Below are 20222 nucleotides of genomic sequence, written 5' to 3' on the forward strand. Positions count from 1 at the left end.
TGCCACACAGGGCAGTGATGGAGCTACCACACAGGGCAGTGATGGAGCTACCACACAGGGCAGTGATGGAGCTGCCACACAGGGCGGCGATGGAGCTACCACACAGGGCGGTGATGGAGCTGCCACACAGGGCAGTGATGGAGCTTCCACACAGGGCAGTGATGGAGCTACCACACAGGGTGGCGATGGAGCTACCACACAGGGCGGTGATGGAGCTACCACACAGGGTGGCGATGGAGCTTCCACACAGGAGGGCGATGGAGCTACCACACAGGGCAGTGATGGAGCTACCACACAGGGTGGCAAGGGAGCTACCACACAGGGCGGTGATGGAGCTACCACACAGGGTGGCGATGGAGCTTCCACACAGGGCAGTGATGGAGCTACCACACAGGGTGGTGATGGAGCTACCACACAGGAGGGCGATGGAGCTGCCACACAGGGCAGTGATGGAGCTACCACACAGGAGGGCGATGGAGCTTCCACACAGGGTGGCAAGGGAGCTACCACACAGGGCAGTGATGGAGCTACCACACAGGGTGGCGATGGAGCTGCCACACAGGGCAGTGATGGAGCTACCACACAGGAGGGCGATGGAGCTGCCACACAGGACAGTGATGGAGCTACCACACAGGACAGTGATGGAGCTACCATACAGGGTGGCAAGGGAGCTACCACACAGGGTGGCAAGGGAGCTACCACACAGGACAGTGATGGAGCTACCACACAGGACAGTGATGGAGCTACCACACAGGACAGTGATGGAGCTACCACACAGGACAGTGATGGAGCTACCACACAGGGTGGCAAGGGAGCTACCACACAGGACAGTGATGGAGCTACCACACAGGGTGGCAAGGGAGCTACCACACAGGGTGGCAAGGGAGCTACCACACAGGGTGGCAAGGGAGCTACCACACAGGACAGTGATGGAGCTACCACACAGGACAGTGATGGAGCTACCACACAGGACAGTGATGGAGCTACCACACAGGAGGGCGAGGGAGCTGCCGGACGTTCCGATGGCCGACCGGAGAGCCGTCCGATGGAGACCGAAGACGGAGGAGACGGCGGTGGTGGCGGTGTTGTTGGGGGTGGTGGCGGTGTTGTTGGGGGTGGTGGCGGTGTTGTTGGGGGTGGTGGCGGTGTTGTTGGGGGTGGTGGTGGTGGCGGTGGTGGCGGTGGTGGAGGTGGTGGTGGTGGTGGTGGAGGTGGTGGTGGTGGTGGAGGTGGTGGTGGTGGTGGTGGAGGTGGTGGTGGTGGAGGTGGTGGTGGTGGTGGAGGTGGTGGTGGAGGTGGTGGCGGTGGTGGTGGTGGAAGTGGTGGTGGTGGTGGAGGTGGTTTCCCGTCGGCCCTGACGGTGATTTCGGCCGCCAAACGGAAATGTCACGGTAGCAGCAGCCCCCACCGGTCTCAGGCGCCGGTGAAGGTGAAGCGTGGAGGTGGAGTTGAGGGCCGAGTTGAGGGCGACTGAGTAAAACTTATTCACACACACACAGACACAACAACAACCGCCATTCGCCACTAAGTGGTGGTGACGTCACCACGACGCTTGTGCCAGGCTATGTGCACCCTGAGGCCACGTGAAGTGTCGAACGCCCGCTGGCAGGAGGTCACGGGGCAGACCCAGCAGGTGCCACGGGTCGACTGACTGAGATGACTGACTGATGCACCACCTGTGCCCCCTACTGTGCCAACTTGCTGTGCTTTAGCCACCCGGCGCTCCGCTCGTTGTTGTGAGCGTCGCTCCTCCGCCCTCCGTTGTTGTTGGAGGGCGACTGCCTCCAACTTCCCAGTAGCACTTTCACGAGCCTCCTCCACAGAGGCCGATCTTTACACCGCTGGTACCAGTCATCGGCAAGTCCACTCAGCTCCACGTCCCCCTGTATCACATCACTCCATCTCTTCTCTAGCCCGTGCCGCGCCCGTTTAGCCCCCTCTATCCGGCTGAACAAAAGCTGTTTCGGCATGCGGTGGCTGGGCATGCGGGCTACATGACCCAGCCAACGCAGCCTTGCCTGCCGGAGGAGCTCACCGATGGGACTTTGCCCAGATCTTTCAAGGATTTGTGAGCTCCTCACACAATCCAGCCTGGTTAAACCAGGATTGATCGTAGGCAGTCCAGCCTAAATGTTTCTAACCGGCGAAGATGCTCCATTAGGGGGGTCCACGTCTCGCAAGCGTAGAGAAGGGAGGGAATGACCGTGGCCGAGAAGACCTGAAGCTTCGTGCGGAGCGACAGACCAGGTAGCTTCCACACAGCGTTACGCAACCGATGAAAAGATTACCGCTCGACTGATTCGGAGTGAGAGAGACCTCTGCTATTAAACCAGAGCTGGTTATGAGCACACTGCCCAGGTATGGGAAACTCTCCACTCTCTCCACAACTGCCCCATCACTGATTGGGAGTTGTGTGGGTGGAGTGTCCGATGGTACAAAATACCCAGGCAGGTGCTTAGTTTTGGTGGGGCTGATGGTAAGGCCCCACCTCTTAGTGGCACGCTCCAGTTTCAGCAGCAGCGTCTCCAACTCCTCTGAATGAGCAGCAATTACCAAATCATCGGCATACATAACGTGGTTGAGCAATAGGGAGCCATCCCTTGACCGCACCCGGGCATCGATCAGCCTCCCATTGTATCTGTACCAAATGGAAATTCCCCCAGTACAGCTATTGAAGGCTTCACGAACTACGTGGTCAAAATAGATGTTAAATAATGTGGGAGCCAGATGACATCCCTGTCGCACCCCAAGGTATACAGGGAATGGCTCCCACTCCCGGCCACGTAGTTTTACCCGGGCCCGCTCACCACCATGAAGGTCCTTAATGATCGTGAGCAGAGGGTCAGGGACTCTGAAAGCATGAAGAACAACCCAGAGCCCAGGCCTTCTGATGGTATCATAGGCCTTGACCAGGTCAATAAAGCAGAGATGTAGGTCTTGCTGGAATTCCCTACACCTCTGCTGTAGCAGACGAGACAGAAAATATGGCATCGGTGCTGGACCAACCTTTCCTGAAACCGCATTGGGGCTCCGCAAGCCTCTCCTCAGCGTGCCTGGCAAGGTGATGCTGAATAATCCTTGCCAGGACCTTTCCCGGCACACTGAGGAGTGAGATGCCCCTGTAGTTGTTACAGTCTGTGCGGTCCCCCTTCTTAAAGAGGGGGACCACCAGGGCATCCTTCCAATCCAGCGGAACCCACCTAGTGGCCCAGACTGTTATGATGATATCATGTAGGGCAGTCTGTGCACAAACGCCACCCTCCCTCAGCATTTCGCTTGGGAGATCGTCTCTGCCCGGTGCCTTTCCTGGTCTCAGACTCTGGATCGCCTTCAGTACTTCCTCAACAGATGGCACCTCAGCCAGCCACTCACAGGGGGTGACTTCTTCCAATATTTGAGGAACCGCAGCCTCAGCAGGGTCATCCCCACTTTTCCTGGCTGAGGGATTTCCCCTCCCCCAGGACCTCACAGAAATGCTCAGCAAATCTGCAAACCTGTTCCTGGGTGTCGGAGATTGGATCACTGTTTTTTCCCCGAATGATGGTAATAGGTGTGGCGCTGCAGGTTACTTTTTTGATGGAGTTAAATAGAGATTTGTGATCGCGGGCCACTGAGGCAGACTCCATCTCCTCAGCAACCTGCGACCACCACCCATCCTTGCAGCGCCTCACGGCTCTCTGAACCTCCAAGCGAAGGCTGCGGTAAGCCTCCTCATTCTCTGACGTGGGATTCAGTAGCCGATGACAGTGGGCCTGTCGCTTTTTCTCAACCATCCTGAACACCTCCTCTGTCAGCCAGGGTCTCTGGGGAGGTCTGGACCGCGTACCCAAAGCAGCCATTGCCGCTGCCTGAGTCCTAAACCTCGCCCATTTACCCTCGACATTAGGAGTGGGGGACGATGCCAACCCCTGCCGCAAGCGATGATGAAATTCTCGCTTGCAACTTTCATAAGATCACTGAGACCAGGCCACTGTAGGTTGGAATGGGGTCCTGGGTGTACACCCACCACCGGAGTGGAAGAATGGCAGGCGCATCTTACAGATGACAAGTCGATGGTCAGAGGGCAGATCAGCTCCACGGTAGGTCCTGGTGTCAAGGACATGGGCTCGCATTCACTGGTCCATCACTTTGTAGTCCAGCAGATGTTCTTGTTTGGACCCGGCGTGCATCCGTGATGTGTGGATGCGCCGATGCCGGAACAGCGTGTTGGTAATTACAAGCCCATGGGCTGCACAAAAATCTAGCAGCCTCCTACCGTTGTTATTGAGCTGATCCGGCCCATGCCCTCCAATCACTCCAGCCCAGGTGCCAGCATCATGATCAACTGGGGCATTGAAGTCACCCAACATGATGACTCTATCCCGAGGTGCCACTTTAGCCAGCACCTGTGACAGGAGGTGATAGAAGGCATCTGACTCATCGGCCTTGCCTGCATCCCTCCACGGATGTTCGTCTTCGGTGGGGGCATAAGTAACTCCGACCACCACTCGCCTCCGGTTGATGGGAAGGTGAGCCCAAAGTAGCCTGGGGCTTACAGCTTCCCACACCTCACCGCCACGCTCCCACGCCCCCTTCATTATTATGTTCAGAAGAAGAGCCACTCCCTGTTGTTTGGCAGTCTCACACACGAGACACAAACACACAGATACACAGACATACACATAGTAGTACTAGCAGTAGTATTAGTAGTAATGTTTGGCAGTTGTTGCGGTCTTAGTAGTTAGTTGTAGTTAGGAGTCGCGGGAGGCTTTCACGACCAATCTCATCCATCATAGCGGACTGTTTAGTTTGCCTTCTTTGGTTCTTTCGGTAAAGTCACGTGGAATGAGAATAAAATAATAAATTAATAAAATAAAATAACACGATAAAATTCTCGCGACGTTTCGGCCACAACACAAGCGGCCTTCATCAGGTGAAGGGACGAGACTGTCTGGAGGACAGCGCTGGAGCGAACACAGCCAAGCCCAGACCGCGACCTTTAAGCTGCGTGAGAAGAAACGGAGAGCCCTGACAAAGGAATTGGCATAGAATTTAGCACCCTTGCAGTCACGAAAGCTTTAAATCGAGATGTTTAGTTTGCGTTTGGCCGCTTGCCCTCCGAACGCGACCCACGCCGACGATGAAGTCGATGCCCCCGCCGAAGGAGACCCGAAGCTTCGCGTGGAGCGACGGACCGGGTGGCTGAGGCACAGCGGCGTTATGCAGCCGATGAAAAGGCATCGCCGCTCGACCGATTCGGAGCGAGGCCTCCGCCGTGAAAGCGGAGCCGGTCGTGAGCACGCCGCACAGGTAGTGGGGACACCGCCTAGGTAGGGGGGAACTCGCCCAGGTAGTGGGGAACTCGCCCAGGTAGTGGGGACACCGCCCAGGTAGTGGGGAACTCGCCCAGGTAGTGGGGAACTCGCCCAGGTAGTGGGGAACTCGCCCAGGTAGTGGGGAACTCGCCCAGGTAGTGGGGAACTCGCCCAGGTAGTGGGGAACTCGCCCAGGTAGTGGGGACACCGCCCAGGTAGGGGGGAACTCGCCCAGGTAGTGGGGAACTCGCCCAGGTAGTGGGGAACTCGCCCAGGTAGTGAGGAACTCGCCCAGGTAGTGGGGACACCGCCCAGGTAGTGAGGAACTCGCCCAGGTAGTGAGGAACTCGCCCAGGTAGTGAGGAACTCGCCCAGGTAGTGAGGAACTCGCCCAGGTAGTGAGGAACTCGCTCAGGTAGTGGGGACACCGCCCAGGTAGTGGGGAACTCGCCCAGGTAGTGAGGAACTCGCCCAGGTAGTGGGGAACTCGCCCAGGTAGTGGGGACAGCGCCCAGGTAGTGAGGAACTCGCCCAGGTAGTGAGGAACTCGCCCAGGTAGTGAGGAACTCGCCCAGGTAGTGGGGAACTCGCCCAGGTAGTGGGGAACTCGCCCAGGTAGTGAGGAACTCGCCCAGGTAGTGAGGAACTCGCCCAGGTAGTGAGGAACTCGCCCAGGTAGTGGGGAACTCGCCCAGGTAGTGGGGAACTCGCCCAGGTAGTGGGGAACTCGCCCAGGTAGTGGGGAACTCGCCCAGGTAGTGGGGAACTCGCCCAGGTAGTGAGGAACTCGCCCAGGTAGTGAGGAACTCGCCCAGGTAGTGGGGAACTCGCCCAGGTAGTGAGGAACTCGCCCAGGTAGTGAGGAACTCGCCCAGGTAGTGAGGAACTCGCCCAGGTAGTGGGGAACTCGCCCAGGTAGTGAGGAACTCGCCCAGGTAGTGAGGAACTCGCCCAGGTAGTGGGGACACCGCCCAGGTAGTGGGGAACTCGCCCAGGTAGTGAGGAACTCGCCCAGGTAGTGGGGAACTCGCCCAGGTAGTGGGGAACTCGCCCAGGTAGTGGGGAACTCGCCCAGGTAGTGGGGAACTCGCCCAGGTAGTGGGGAACTCGCCCAGGTAGTGGGGAACTCGCCCAGGTAGTGAGGAACTCGCCCAGGTAGTGGGGAACTCGCCCAGGTAGTGGGGAACTCGCCCAGGTAGTGGGGAACTCGCCCAGGTAGTGGGGAACTCGCCCAGGTAGTGGGGAACTCGCCCAGGTAGTGGGGAACTCGCCCAGGTAGTGGGGAACTCGCCCAGGTAGTGAGGAACTCTCCACTCCCGGCCGTCGCCGCCCGCACGCCTCGGCGGACAGACAAACACTCAGTGACGTGGTGAGAGGCGCCGGCAAGACGGACGATCACCACCACCCCCCACCACCACCCCACCACCACCCCACCAACAACAACCACCACCACCCCACCACCAACAACAACCAACCACCACCAACCACCACCACCAACCCACCACCAACAACAACCACCACCACCAACCACTACCACCACTATCCCACCATCACCACCACCACCACCACCACCACCCCACCACCAACAACAACAACCACCACCAACCACCACCACCCCACCATCACTACCCCACCATCACCACCACCACCCCACCACCAACAACAACAACCACCACCATCACTACCCCACCATTACCACCAACAACCACCATGGTGATGGTGGTTGTTATTGTTGTTGGTGGTTGTTGTTGGTGGTGGTGGTGATGGTGGTTGTTGTTGGTGGTGGTGGTGATGGTGGTTGTTGTTGGTGGTGGTGGTTGTTGTTGTTGGTGGTGGTGATGGTGGTTGTTGTTGTTGGTGGTGGTTGTTGTTGGTGGTGGTGATGGTGGTTGTTGTTGTTGGTGGTGGTTGTTGTTGGTGGTGGTGGTGGTTGTTGTTGTTGGTGGTGGTTGTTGTTGGTGGTGGTGGTGATGGTGGTTGTTGTTGTTGTTGGTGGTGGTGGTGATGGTGGTTGTTGTTGTTGGTGGTGGTTGTTGTTGTTGTTGGTGGAGGTGGTGGTGATGGTGGTTGTTGTTGGTGGTGGTGGTTGTTGTTGGTGGTGGTGGTGATGGTGGTTGTTGTTGTTGGTGGTGGTGGTTGTTGTTGGTGGAGGTGGTGGTGATGGTGGTTGTTGTTGTTGGTGGTGGTGGTTGTTGTTGTTGTTGGTGGTGATGGTGGTTGTTGTTGTTGTTGGTGGTGGTGATGGTGGTTGTTGTTGGTGGTGGTGATGGTGGTTGTTGTTGTTGGTGGTGGTGGTGGTGATGGTTGTTGTTGTTGTTGGTGGTGGTGGTGGTGATGGTGGTGGTGATGGTTGTTGTTGTTGGTGGTGTTGGTGGTGATGGTGGTGGTGGTTGTTGGTGTTGGTGGTGGTGATGGTGATGGTGGTGATGGTTGTTGTTGTTGGTGGTGGTGATGGTGGTTGTTGTTGTTGGTGGTGGTGATGGTGGTTGTTGTTGTTGTTGTTGGTGGTGATGGTGATGGTGGTGATGGTGGTTGTTGTTGGTGGTGGTGGTGATGGTGGTTGTTGTTGTTGGTGGTTGTTGTTGTTGTTGTTGTTGGTGGTGGTGGTGATGGTGATGGTGGTTGTTGTTGGTGGTGGTGGTGATGGTGGTTGTTGTTGTTGTTGGTGGTGGTGATGGTGGTGGTTGTTGTTGTTGTTGTTGGTGGTGATGGTGGTTGTTGTTGTTGGTGGTGGTGGTGATGATGGTGATTGTTGTTGGTGATGGTGGTGGTGGTGATGGTGATGGTGGTTGTTGTTGTTGTTGGTGGTGGTGGTGATGGTGGTTGTTGTTGTTGTTGGTGGTGGTGATGGTGATGGTGGTTGTTGGTGGTGTTGGTGGTGGTGGTGATGGTTGTTGTTGGTGGTGGTGGTGATGGTGGTTGTTGTTGTTGTTGGTGGTGGTGATGGTGGTTGTTGTTGGTGGTTGTGATGGTGGTTGTTGTTGGTGATGGTGGTAGTTGTTGTTGTTGGTGGTGTTGGTGGTGGTGATGGTGGTTGTTGTTGTTGTGGTTGTTTTTGGTGGTGATGGTGGTTGTTGTTGGTGTGGTTATTGTTGGTGGTGGTTGTTGTTGTTGGTGGTGGTGATGGTGGTGGTTGTTGTTGGTGGTGGTGATGGTGGTTGTTGTTGTTGGTGGTGGTGATGGTGATGGTGGTTGTTGTTGTTGTTGGTGGTGGTGGTGATGGTGGTTGTTGTTGGTGGTGGTGGTGATGGTTGTTGTTGGTGGTGGTGGTTGTTGTTGTTGTTGGTGGTTGTTGGTGGTGGTGGTGGTGAATGGAACTGGGGTCGTGGCCGGGTTCGTAGTTGTGGCGTGGCGCTCGCTACGACTACACCACCGCTCCCCGCACACACAGACACACAGTGACACACACAGTGACACACACACACAGTGACACACACAGACACAGTGACACACACACACAGACACACACACAGTGACACACACACAGTGACACACACAGACACACACAGTGACACACACACAGTGACACACACAGACACAGTGACACACACACAGACACACACACAGTGACACACACACAGTGACACACACAGACACACACAGTGACACACACACAGTGACACACACAGTGACACACACAGACACAGTGACACACACAGACACAGTGACACACACACAGACACACACAGTGACACACACAGTGACACACACAGTGACACACACAGTGACACACACAGACACACACAGTGACACACACAGACACAGTGACACACACACACAGACACACACAGTGACACACACAGACACACACACAGTGACACACACAGACACACACACAGACACAGTGACACACACACAGACACACACACACAGACACACACAGACACACACACAGTGACACACACAGTGCCACACAGACACACACACAGACACAGTGACACACACACAGACACAGTGACACACACAGTGACACACACAGTGACACACACACAGTGACACACACAGACACACACAGACACACACAGTGACACACACAGACACAAACAGTGACACACACAGTGACACACACAGACACACACACAGATACACACACAGACACACAGACAACAACAACAACCGCCATTCGCCACTAAGTGGCGGTGACGTCACCACGACGCTTGTGCCAGGCTATGTGCACCCTGAGGCCACGTGAAGTGTCGAACGCCCGCTGGCAGGAGGTCACGGGGCAGACCCAGGTGCCACGGGTCGACTGACTGAGATGACTGGCTGATGCACCACCTGTGCCCCCTACTGTGCCAACCTGCTGTGCTTTAGCCACCCGGCGCTCCGCTCGTTGTTGTGAGCGTCGCTCCTCCGCCCTCCGTTGTTGTTGGAGGGCGACTGCCTCCAACTGCCCAGTAGCGTCCTTCACGAGCCTCCTCCACAGAGGCCGATCTTGACACCGCTGGTACCAGTCATCGGCAAGTCCACTCAGCTCCACGTCCTCCTGTACCACATCACTCCATCTCTTCTCTAGCCCGTGCCGCGCCCGCTTAGCCCCCTCAATCCGGCCAAACAAAAGCTGTTTCGGCATGCGGTGGCTGGGCATGCGGGCTACATGACCCAGCCATCGCAGCCTTGCCTGCCGGAGGAGCTCACCGATGGGACCCTGCCCAGATCTTTCAAGGATTTGTGAGCTCCTCACACAATCCAGTCTGGTTAAACCCAGGATGGATCGTAGGCAGGCCAGCCTAAATGTTTCTAACCGGCGAAGATGTTCCATTAGGGGGGTCCACGTTTCGCAAGCGTAGAGAAGGGAGGGAATGACCGTGGCCGAGAAGACCTGAAGCTTAGTGCGGAGCGACAGACCAGGTAGCTTCCACACAGCGTTATGCAACCGATGAAAAGATATTGCCGCTCGACTGATTCGGAGTGAGACCTCTGCTGTTAAACTGGAGCCAGTCATAAGCACACTGCCCAGGTATGGGAAACTCTCCACTCTCTCCACAACTGCCCCAGACACACACACACATAGACACACACACAGACACACACATAGACACACAGACACACACATAGACGCGGTTTGTGTCAAACTTCGCCTTTAATGTGCTCCATTTTTTTAAGGACAAAATCACTACGCACAATGTGTATAGTGTAGTGTATAGTAGTGTAGTGTATAGTGTAGTGTATAGTGTAGTGTATAGTAGTGTATAGTGTAGTGTATAGTGTAGTGTATAGTGTAGTATATAGTGTAGTATATAGTGTAGTATATAGTGTAGTGTATAGTAGATAGCAGTGTAGTGTATAGTGTAGTATATAGTGTAGTGTATAGTGTAGTGTATAGTGTAGTATATAGTGTAGTGTATAGTAGTGTATAGTGTTTAGTAGTGTAGTGTATAATTTAGTGCAGTATAATGTAGTTTATAGTGTAGTATGCAGTGTAGTATGCAGTGTAGTGTATCACGTGGAGTGTAGTGTAGTACGTAGTATCGTGTAGTACGTAGTGTAGTGTGTCACGTGGAGTAGGTAGTGTAGTACGTAGTGTAGTGTGTCACGTGGAGTACGTAGTGTAGTATGCAGTGTAGTGTAATACGTGGAGTAGGTAGTGTAGTATGCAGTGTAGTGTGTCACGTGGAGTTGGTAGTGTAGTACGTAGTGTAGTGTATCACGTGTAGTAGGTAGTGTAGTGTGTCACGTGGAGTAGGTAGTGTAGTACGTAGTGTAGTGTGTCACGTGGAGTAGGTAGTGTAGTACGTAGTGTAGTGTGTCACGTGGAGTACGTAGTGTAGTATGCAGTGTAGTATGCAGTGTAGTAGGTAGTGTAGTGTGTCACGTGTAGTAGGTAGTGTAGTGTGTCACGTGGAGTAGGTAGTGTAGTACGTAGTGTAGTGTGTCACGTGTAGTAGGTAGTGTAGTGTGTCACGTGGAGTAGGTAGTGTAGTACGTAGTGTAGTGTGTCACGTGGAGTAGGTAGTGTAGTGTGTCACGTGTAGTAGGTAGTGTAGTACGTAGTGTAGTGTATCACGTGTAGTAGGTAGTGTAGTGTGTCACGTGGAGTAGGTAGTGTAGTACGTAGTGTAGTGTGTCACGTGGAGTAGGTAGTGTAGTGTGTCACGTGGAGTAGGTAGTGTAGTACGTAGTGTAGTGTATCACGTGTAGTAGGTAGTGTAGTGTGTCACGTGGAGTAGGTAGTGTAGTACGTAGTGTAGTGTGTCACGTGTAGTAGGTAGTGTAGTGTGTCACGTGGAGTAGGTAGTGTAGTGTGTCACGTGTAGTAGGTAGTGTAGTACGTAGTGTAGTGTGTCACGTGGAGTAGGTAGTGTAGTACGTAGTGTAGTGTGTCACGTGGAGTAGGTAGTGTAGTGTGTCACGTGTAGTAGGTAGTGTAGTACGTAGTGTAGTGTGTCACGTGGAGTAGGTAGTGTAGTACGTAGTATAGTGTGTCACGTGGAGTAGGTAGTGTAGTACGTAGTGTAGTGTGCTGTGTAGTGTATCACGTGGTGTAGTATGCTGTGTAGTGTATCACGTGGTGTAGTATGCTGTGTAGTGTATCACGTGGAGTACGTAGTGTAGTGTATCACGTGGTGTAGTATGCTGTGTAGTGTATCACGTGGTGTAGTATGCTATGTAGTGTATCACGTGGTGTAGTATGCTGTGTAGTGTATCACGTGGAGTACAAACTAAACACAACAACAACAACCAGTAGCAGAAGTTCTAAATCGATTAAAGATGACGCAGCGTGACCCCCACATAAGATGGCCGCCCTGGTGTTCAACCCCCCACATAAGATGGCCACCCTGGTGTTCAACCCCCACATAAGATGGCCACCCTGGTGTCCACCACCCCCGCCTACTTAAGATGGCCACCCTTGTCTCTATAGAGTCTCTACGCTGTCTCTATAGAGTCTCTACGTTGTGTCTACAGGGTGTCTATGCTGTCTCTATAGAGTCTCTATGCTGTCTCTATAGAGTCTCTACGTTGTGCCTACAGGGTGTCTATGCTGTCTCTATAGAGACTCTATAGAGACTCTATAGAGTCTCTATAGAGACTCTATAGAGACTCTACGTTGTCTCTATGGAGTCTCTATAGAATCTCTATAGAGTCTCTACGTTGTGTCTACAGGGTGGCTATGCTGTCTCTATAGAGACTCTATAGATACTCTATAGAGACTCTATGTTGTCTCTATAGAGACTCTATTTTGTCTCTATAGAGTCTCTACGTTGTGTCTACAGGGTGTCTATGCTGTCTCTATAGAGACTCTATAGATACTCTATAGAGACTCTATGTTGTCTCTATAGAGACTCTATTTTGTCTCTATAGAGTCTCTACGTTGTGTCTACAGGGTGTCTATGCTGTCTCTATAGAGACTCAATAGATACTCTATAGAGACTCTATGTTGTCTCTATAGAGTCTCTATAGAGTCTCTACGTTGTGTCTACAGAGTGTCTATGCTGGCTCTATAGAGACAGCATAGACACTCTGTAGACACAACTCTATAGAGACTCTATGTTGTCTCTATAGAGACTCTATGTTGTGTCTACAGGGTGTCTATGTTGTCTCTATAGAGTCTCTATAGAGTCTCTATAGAGTCTCTACGTTGTGTCTACAGGGTGTCTATGCTGTCTCTATAGAGACTCTATAGATACTCTATAGAGACTCTATGTTGTCTCTATAGAGTCTCTATAGAGTCTCTACGTTGTGTCTACAGAGTGTCTATGCTGGCTCTATAGAGACAGCATAGACACTCTGTAGACACAACTCTATAGAGACTCTATGTTGTCTCTATAGAGTCTCTACGTTGTGTCTACAGGGTGTCTATGTTGTCTCTATAGAGACTCTATAGAGACTCTACGTTGTCTCTATAGAGTCTCTATAGAGTCTCTATAGAGTCTCTACGTTGTGTCTACAGGGTGTCTATGCTGTCTCTATAGAGACTCAATAGATACTCTATAGAGACTCTATGTTGTCTCTATAGAATCTCTATAGAGTCTCTACGTTGTGTCCACAGGGTGTCTATGCTGTCTCTATAGAGTCTCTATAGAGACTCTATAGATACTCTATAGAGACTCTACGTTGTCTCTATAGAGTCTCTATGTTGTCTCTATAGAGTCTCTACGTTGTGTCTACAGGGTGTCTATGCTGTCTCTATAGAGTCTCTATAGAGACTCTATAGAGACTCTACGTTGTCTCTATAGAGTCTCTATAGAGTCTCTACGTTGTGTCTACAGGGTGTCTATGCTGTCTCTATAGAGACTGTATAGATACTCTATAGAGACTCTATGTTGTCTAAGACTCTATAGATACTCTATAGAGACTCTATGTTGTCTCTATAGAGTCTCTATAGAGTCTCTACAGAGTCTCTACGTTGTGTCTACAGGGTGTCTATGCTGTCTCTATAGAGTTTCTATAGAGACTCTATAGAGACTCTACGTTGTCTCTATAGAGTCTCTATAGAGTCTCTACGTTGTGTCTACAGGGTGTCTATGCTGTCTCTATAGATACTTTACAGATAATCTATAGAGACTCTATAGAGACTCTATAGAGACTCTACGTTGTCTCTATAGAGTCTCTATAGAATCTCTATAGAGTCTCTACGTTGTGTCTACAGGGTGTCTATGCTGTCTCTATAGAGACTCTATAGATACTCTATAGAGACTCTATGTTGTCTCTATAGAGTCTCTATAGAGTCTCTACGTTGTGTCTACAGGGTGTCTATGCTGTCTCTATAGAGTCTCTATAGAGTCTCTATAGATACTCTATAGAGACTCTATGTTGTCTCTATAGAGTCTCTATAGAGTCTCTATAGAGTCTCTACGTTGTGTCTACAGGGTGTCTATGCTGTCTCTATATAGTCTCTATAGAGGCTCTATAGAGACTCTACGTTGTCTCTATAGAGTCTCTATAGAGTCTCTACGTTGTGTCTACAGGGTGTCTATGCTGTCTCTATAGAGACTGTATAGATACTCTATAGAGACTCTATGTTGTCTAAGACTCTATAGATACTCTATAGAGACTCTATGTTGTCTCTATAGAGTCTCTATAGAGTCTCTACGTTGTGTCTACAGGGTGTCTATGCTGTCTCTATAGAGTTTCTATAGAGACTCTATAGAGACTCTACGTTGTCTCTATAGAGTCTCTATAGAGTCTCTACGTTGTGTCTACAGGGTGTCTATGCTGTCTCTATAGAGACTCTATAGAGTCTCTACGTTGTGTCTACAGGGTGTCTATGCTATCTCTATAGAGTCTCTATAGAGACTCTATAGAGACTCTATGTTGTCTCTATAGAGTCTCTATAGAGTCTCTATAGAGTCTCTACGTTGTGTCTACAGGGTGTCTATGCTGTCTCTATAGAGACTCTATAGATACTCTATAGAGACTCTATGTTGTCTCTATAGAGTCTCTATAGAGTCTCTACGTTGTGTCTACAGGGTGTCTATGCTGTCTCTATAGAGACTGTATAGATACTCTATAGAGACTCTATGTTGTCTAAGACTCTATAGATACTCTATAGAGACTCTATGTTGTCTCTATAGAGTCTCTATAGAGTCTCTATAGAGTCTCTACGTTGTGTCTACAGGATGTCTATGCTATCTCTATAGAGTCTCTATAGAGACTCTATAGAGACTCTACGTTGTCTCTATAGAGTCTCTATAGAGTCTCTACGTTGTGTCTACAGAGTGTCTATGCTGGCTCTATAGAGACAGCATAGACACTCTGTAGACACAACTCTATAGAGACTCTATGTTGTCTCTATAGAGTCTCTACGTTGTGTCTACAGGGTGTCTATGCTGTCTCTATAGAGACTCTATAGAGACTCTATAGATACTCTATAGAGACTCTACGTTGTCTCTATAGAGTCTCTATAGAGTCTCTACGTTGTGTCTACAGGGTGTCTATGCTGTCTCTATAGAGCCTCTATAGATACTCTATAGATACTCTATAGAGTCTCTATAGAGTCTCTATAGAGTCTCTACGTTGTGTCTACAGGGTGTCTATGCTGTCTCTATAGAGTCTCTATAGAGTCTCTATAGAGTCCCTACGTTGTGTCTACAGGGTGTCTATGCTGTCTCTATAGATACTTTACAGATACTCTATAGAGACTCTATAGAGACTCTACGTTGTCTCTATAGAGACTCTATAGAGTCTCTACGTTGTGTCTACAGGGTGTCTATGCTGTTTCTATAGATACTTTACAGATAATCTATAGAGACTCTATAGAGCCTCTATAGATACTCTATAGAGACTCTACGTTGTCTCTATAGAGTCTCTATAGAGTCTCTACAGAGTCTCTACGTTGTGTCTACAGGGTGTCTATGCTGTCTCTATAGAGACTCTATAGATACTCTATAGAGACTCTATGTTGTCTCTATAGAGACTCTATTTTGTCTCTATAGAGTCTCTACGTTGTGTCTACAGGGTGTCTATGCTGGCTCTATAGAGACTCTATAGAGACTCTATAGAGACTCTACGTTGTCTCTATAGAGTCTCTATAGAGTCTCTATAGAGTCTCTACGTTGTGTCTACAGGGTGTCTATGCTGTCTCTATAGAGTCTCTATAGAGTCTCTATAGAGTCCCTACGTTGTGTCTACAGGGTGTCTATGCTGTCTCTATAGATACTTTACAGATAATCTATAGAGACTCTATAGAGACTCTACGTTGTCTCTATAGAGACTCTATAGAGTCTCTACGTTGTGTCTACAGGGTGTCTATGCTGTCTCTATAGATACTTTACAGATAATCTATAGAGACTCTATAGAGCCTCTATAGATACTCTATAGAGACTCTACGTTGTCTCTATAGAGTCTCTATAGAGTCTCTACAGAGTCTCTACGTTGTGTCTACAGGGTGTCTATGCTGTCTCTATAGAGACTCTATAGATACTCTATAGAGACTCTATGTTGTCTCTATAGAGACTCTATTTTGTCTCTATAGAGTCTCTACGTTGTGTCTACAGGGTGTCTATGCTGGCTCTATAGAGACTCTATAGATACTCTATAGAGACTCTATGTTGTCTAAGACTCTATAGATACTCTATAGAGACTCTACGTTGTCTCTATAGAGTCTCTATAGAGTCCCTACGTTGTGCCTACAGGGTGTCTATGCTGTCTCTATAGAGCCTCTATAGAGACTCTATAGAGACTCTATAGAGACTCTATAGAGTCTCTATAGAGTCTCTATAGAGTCTCTACGTTGTGTCTACAGGGTGTCTATGCTGTCTCTATAGAGACTGTATAGAGACTCTATAGAGACTCTATAGAGACTCTATAGAGTCTCTATAGAGTCTCTATAGAGTCTCTACGTTGTGCCTACAGGGTGTCTATGCTGTCTCTATAGAGTATCTATAGAGTCTCTATAGATACTCTATAGATACTCTATAGAGACTCTATAGAGTCTCTATAGAGTCTCTATAGAGTCCCTACGTTGTGCCTACAGGGTGTCTATGCTGTCTCTATAGAGCCTCTATAGATACTCTATAGAGACTCTATAGAGACTCTATAGAGACTCTATAGAGTCTCTATAGAGACTCTATAGAGTCTCTATAGAGACTCTATAGAGTCTCTACGTTGTGTCTATAGGGTGTCTATGGGGTCCAGGTGATAGCCGTGGTATTGTAGAGCCCCCCCACAGTGCAGGCAATGCGTGCAGCCTGCACGTCCACAAGGGAGACGGAGCGCTGGCCCCCCAAGGGGATTCGGATTCCCCACGGAGCACCAAAGACCCCCAAGGATCCTGGCAGGGGTCCAGCCGAGCTGCCGGCAAGGGGGTCCACGTGGTGGGGGGCAGTCCAGCGGGAGGTGGGGGGAGAATCCTGGTGGGGGGGGGGGGGGGGGGACACGGGGAGGGGGGGGGGTCAAGTCACTCACTCAGCCACTCACTCACTCAGCCACTCACTCAGCCACTCACTCACGCACTCAGCCACTCACTCAGCCACTCACTCACTCAGCCACTCACTCACTCAGCCACTCACTCACTCAGCCACTCACTCACTCAGCCACTCACTCACTCACTCAGCCACTTACTCAGCCACTCACTCACTCAGTCACTCAGCCACTCACTCACTCAGACACTCACTCAGCCACTCACTCAGCCACTCACTCAGCCACTCACTCACTCAGCCACTCACTCACTCAGCCACTCAGCCACTCACTCACTCAGACACTCACTCACCAACTCACCCAATCAGCCACTCACTCAGCCACTCACTCACTCATTCACTCACTCACTCAGCCACTCACTCACTCAGCCATTCACTCATCCACTCACTCACTCAGCCACTCACTCAGCCACTCACTCAGCCACTCACTCACTCAGCCACTCACTCACTCAGCCACTCACTCATTCAGCCACTCAGCCACTCACTCACTCAGACACTCACTCACTCAGCCACTCACTCATTCAGCCACTCAGCCACTCACTCACTCAGACACTCACTCACTCAGCCACTCACTCAGCCACTCACTCACGCACTCAGCCACTCACTCACTCAGCCACTCACTCACTCAGCCACTCAGCCACTCACTCAGCCACTCACTCAGCCATTCACTCAGCCACTCACTCACTCAGCCACTCACTCAGTCACTCACTCAGCCACTCACTCAGCCACTCACTCACTCAGCCACTCACTCAGCCACTCACTCACGCACTCAGCCACTTACTCAGCCACTCACTCACCCAGCCACTCACTCAGCCACTCACTCAGCCACTCACTCAGCCACTCACTCACGCACTCAGCCACTCACTCAGCCACTCACTCACTCAGCCACTCACTCACTCAGCCACTCACTCACTCACTCAGCCACTTACTCAGCCACTCACTCACTCAGTCACTCAGCCACTCACTCACTCAGACACTCACTCAGCCACTCACTCAGCCACTCACTCAGCCACTCACTCACTCAGCCACTCACTCACTCAGCCACTCAGCCACTCACTCACTCAGACACTCACTCACCAACTCACCCAATCAGCCACTCACTCAGCCACTCACTCACTCATTCACTCACTCACTCAGCCACTCACTCACTCAGCCATTCACTCATCCACTCACTCACTCAGCCACTCACTCAGCCACTCACTCAGCCACTCACTCACTCAGCCACTCACTCACTCAGCCACTCACTCATTCAGCCACTCAGCCACTCACTCACTCAGACACTCACTCACTCAGCCACTCACTCATTCAGCCACTCAGCCACTCACTCACTCAGACACTCACTCACTCAGCCAATCACTCACCAACTCACCCAATCAGCCACTCACTCAGCCACTCACTCACTCATTCACTCACTCACTCACTCAGCCACTCACTCAGCCACTCACTCAGCCACTCACTCACTCAGCCACTCACTCACTCAGCCACTCAGCCACTCACTCACTCAGCCACTCACTCACTCAGCCACTCACCCACTCACTCAGCCACTCACTCAGCCACTCACTCACTCAGACACTCACTCACTCAGCCACTCACTCATTCAGCCACTCAGCCACTCACTCACTCAGACACTCACTCACTCAGCCACTCACTCAGCCACTCACTCAGCCATTCACTCAGCCACTCACTCACTCAGCCACTCACTCACTCACTCACCCACTCACTCACCCACTCACTCACTCAGCCACTCACTCACTCACTGAGCCACTCACTCACCCACCCACACACTCACCCACTCACCCATTCACCACTTCCTCACCTTCACTCCCGTGATGATTTTCACTTTGCCGGTGTTCAGCTCCAGCAGCAGGGAATCAGCGGTGACGCTGAGCGGGGTGAGCAGGGCGGAGCCCAGCCAGCTGACACGCTCACCAACACGCTCACCAACACGCTCACCAACACGCTCACCAACACGCTCACCAACACGCTCACCAACACCCTCACCAACACCCTCACCACCACCACCCTCACCACCACCACCCTCACCACCACCACCACCAGCCCCGCCCGGGATGAAAGCCACGGTACCCACGTGGAGGTTTGTCCTCACCGAGAAGCTCACTCGCAGATCACCAATATCACTCACCACCTGCACCCAGATGAGGCCTGTGGGGAGAGAGTGGGGGGAGTGGGTGAGTGAGTGGGTGAGTGGGTGAGTGGTGAGTGAGTGCGTGAGTGAGTGAGTGGGTGGGTGAGTGAGTGAGTGGGTGAGTGAGTGAGTGGGTGGGTGGGTGAGTGAGTGAGTGGGTGGGTGAGTGAGTAAATGGGTGAGTGAGTGAGTGGGTGAGTGAGTGAGTGGGTGAGTGGGTGAGTGAGTGGGTGAATGAGTGAGTGAGTGGGTTAGTGAGTGGGTGAGTGGGTGAGTGAGTGAGTGAGTGGGTGAGTGAGTGAGTGAGTGAGTGGGTGAGTGAGTGGGGGGAGTGAGTGAGTGGGTGAATGAGTGAGTGGGTGAGTGAGTGGGTGAGTGAGTGGGTGAGTGAGTGAGTGAGTGGGTGAGTGAGTGAGTGAGTGGGTGAGTGAGTGGGTGAGTGGGTGAGTGAGTGAGTGGGTGAGTGTGTGGGTGGGTGAGTGAGTGGGTGAGTGAGTGGGTGAGTGAGTGAGTGGGTGAGTGAGTGAGTGAGTGGGTGAGTGAGTGGGTGAGTGGGTGAGTGAGTGAGTGGGTGAGTGAGTGAGTGAGTGGGTGAGTGAGTGGGTGAGTGGGTGAGTGAGTGAGTGGGTGAGTGTGTGGGTGAGTGAGTGAGTGGGTGAGTGAATGGATGAGTGAGTGAGTGGGTGAGTGAGTGGGTGAGTGAATGGATGAGTGAGTGAGTGGGTGAGTGAGTGGGTGAGTGAGTGGGTGAGTGAGTGGGTGAGTGAGTGAGTGGGTGGGTGGGTGAATGAGTGAGTGGGTGAGTGAGTGGGTGGGTGAGTGAGTGAGTGAGTGGGTGGGTGAGTGAGTGAGTGGGTGAGTGAGTGGGTGAGTGGGTGAGTGAGTGAGTGGGGGAGTGAGTGGGTGAGTGAGTGAGTGAGTGGG

At 51.7% G+C, this 20222-nt stretch overlaps 2 protein-coding genes across 3 annotated transcripts in view; one reads left to right on the forward strand and one right to left on the reverse strand.

The window, feature by feature from the left end:
* Positions 1 to 1474, forward strand: part of LOC142922566 (uncharacterized) — a 2560-nt gene extending 1086 nt beyond the window's left edge. The window contains exons 1-2 of the mRNA XM_076063353.1: positions 1 to 1229; positions 1338 to 1474. The exon at positions 1 to 1229 is cut by the window's left edge and continues 1086 nt beyond it. Of these exons, the coding sequence (XP_075919468.1) occupies positions 1 to 1229; positions 1338 to 1474 (1366 nt within the window). The remainder of the gene's footprint in view (positions 1230 to 1337) is intronic.
* Positions 1475 to 10358: 8884 nt separating this feature from the next.
* LOC116938286 (uncharacterized) overlaps positions 10359 to 20222 on the reverse strand; it is a 118198-nt gene continuing 108334 nt past the window's right edge. For both annotated transcript variants that reach the window (XM_076063357.1, XM_076063356.1), the window contains exons 14-15: positions 18969 to 19315; positions 10359 to 17086 (exon numbers count right to left, since the gene is read on the reverse strand). In XM_076063357.1, the coding sequence (XP_075919472.1) occupies positions 16859 to 17086; positions 18969 to 19315 (575 nt within the window). In that variant the 3' untranslated portion in view covers positions 10359 to 16858. The remainder of the gene's footprint in view (positions 17087 to 18968; positions 19316 to 20222) is intronic.

The sequence above is a fragment of the Petromyzon marinus genome, unplaced genomic scaffold (assembly GCF_048934315.1).
Source record: "Petromyzon marinus isolate PM22_M1 ecotype Great Lakes invasive population unplaced genomic scaffold, UKy_Petmar_22M1.pri1.0 PM_Scaffold_103, whole genome shotgun sequence".
Taxonomy (NCBI): domain Eukaryota; kingdom Metazoa; phylum Chordata; class Hyperoartia; order Petromyzontiformes; family Petromyzontidae; genus Petromyzon; species Petromyzon marinus.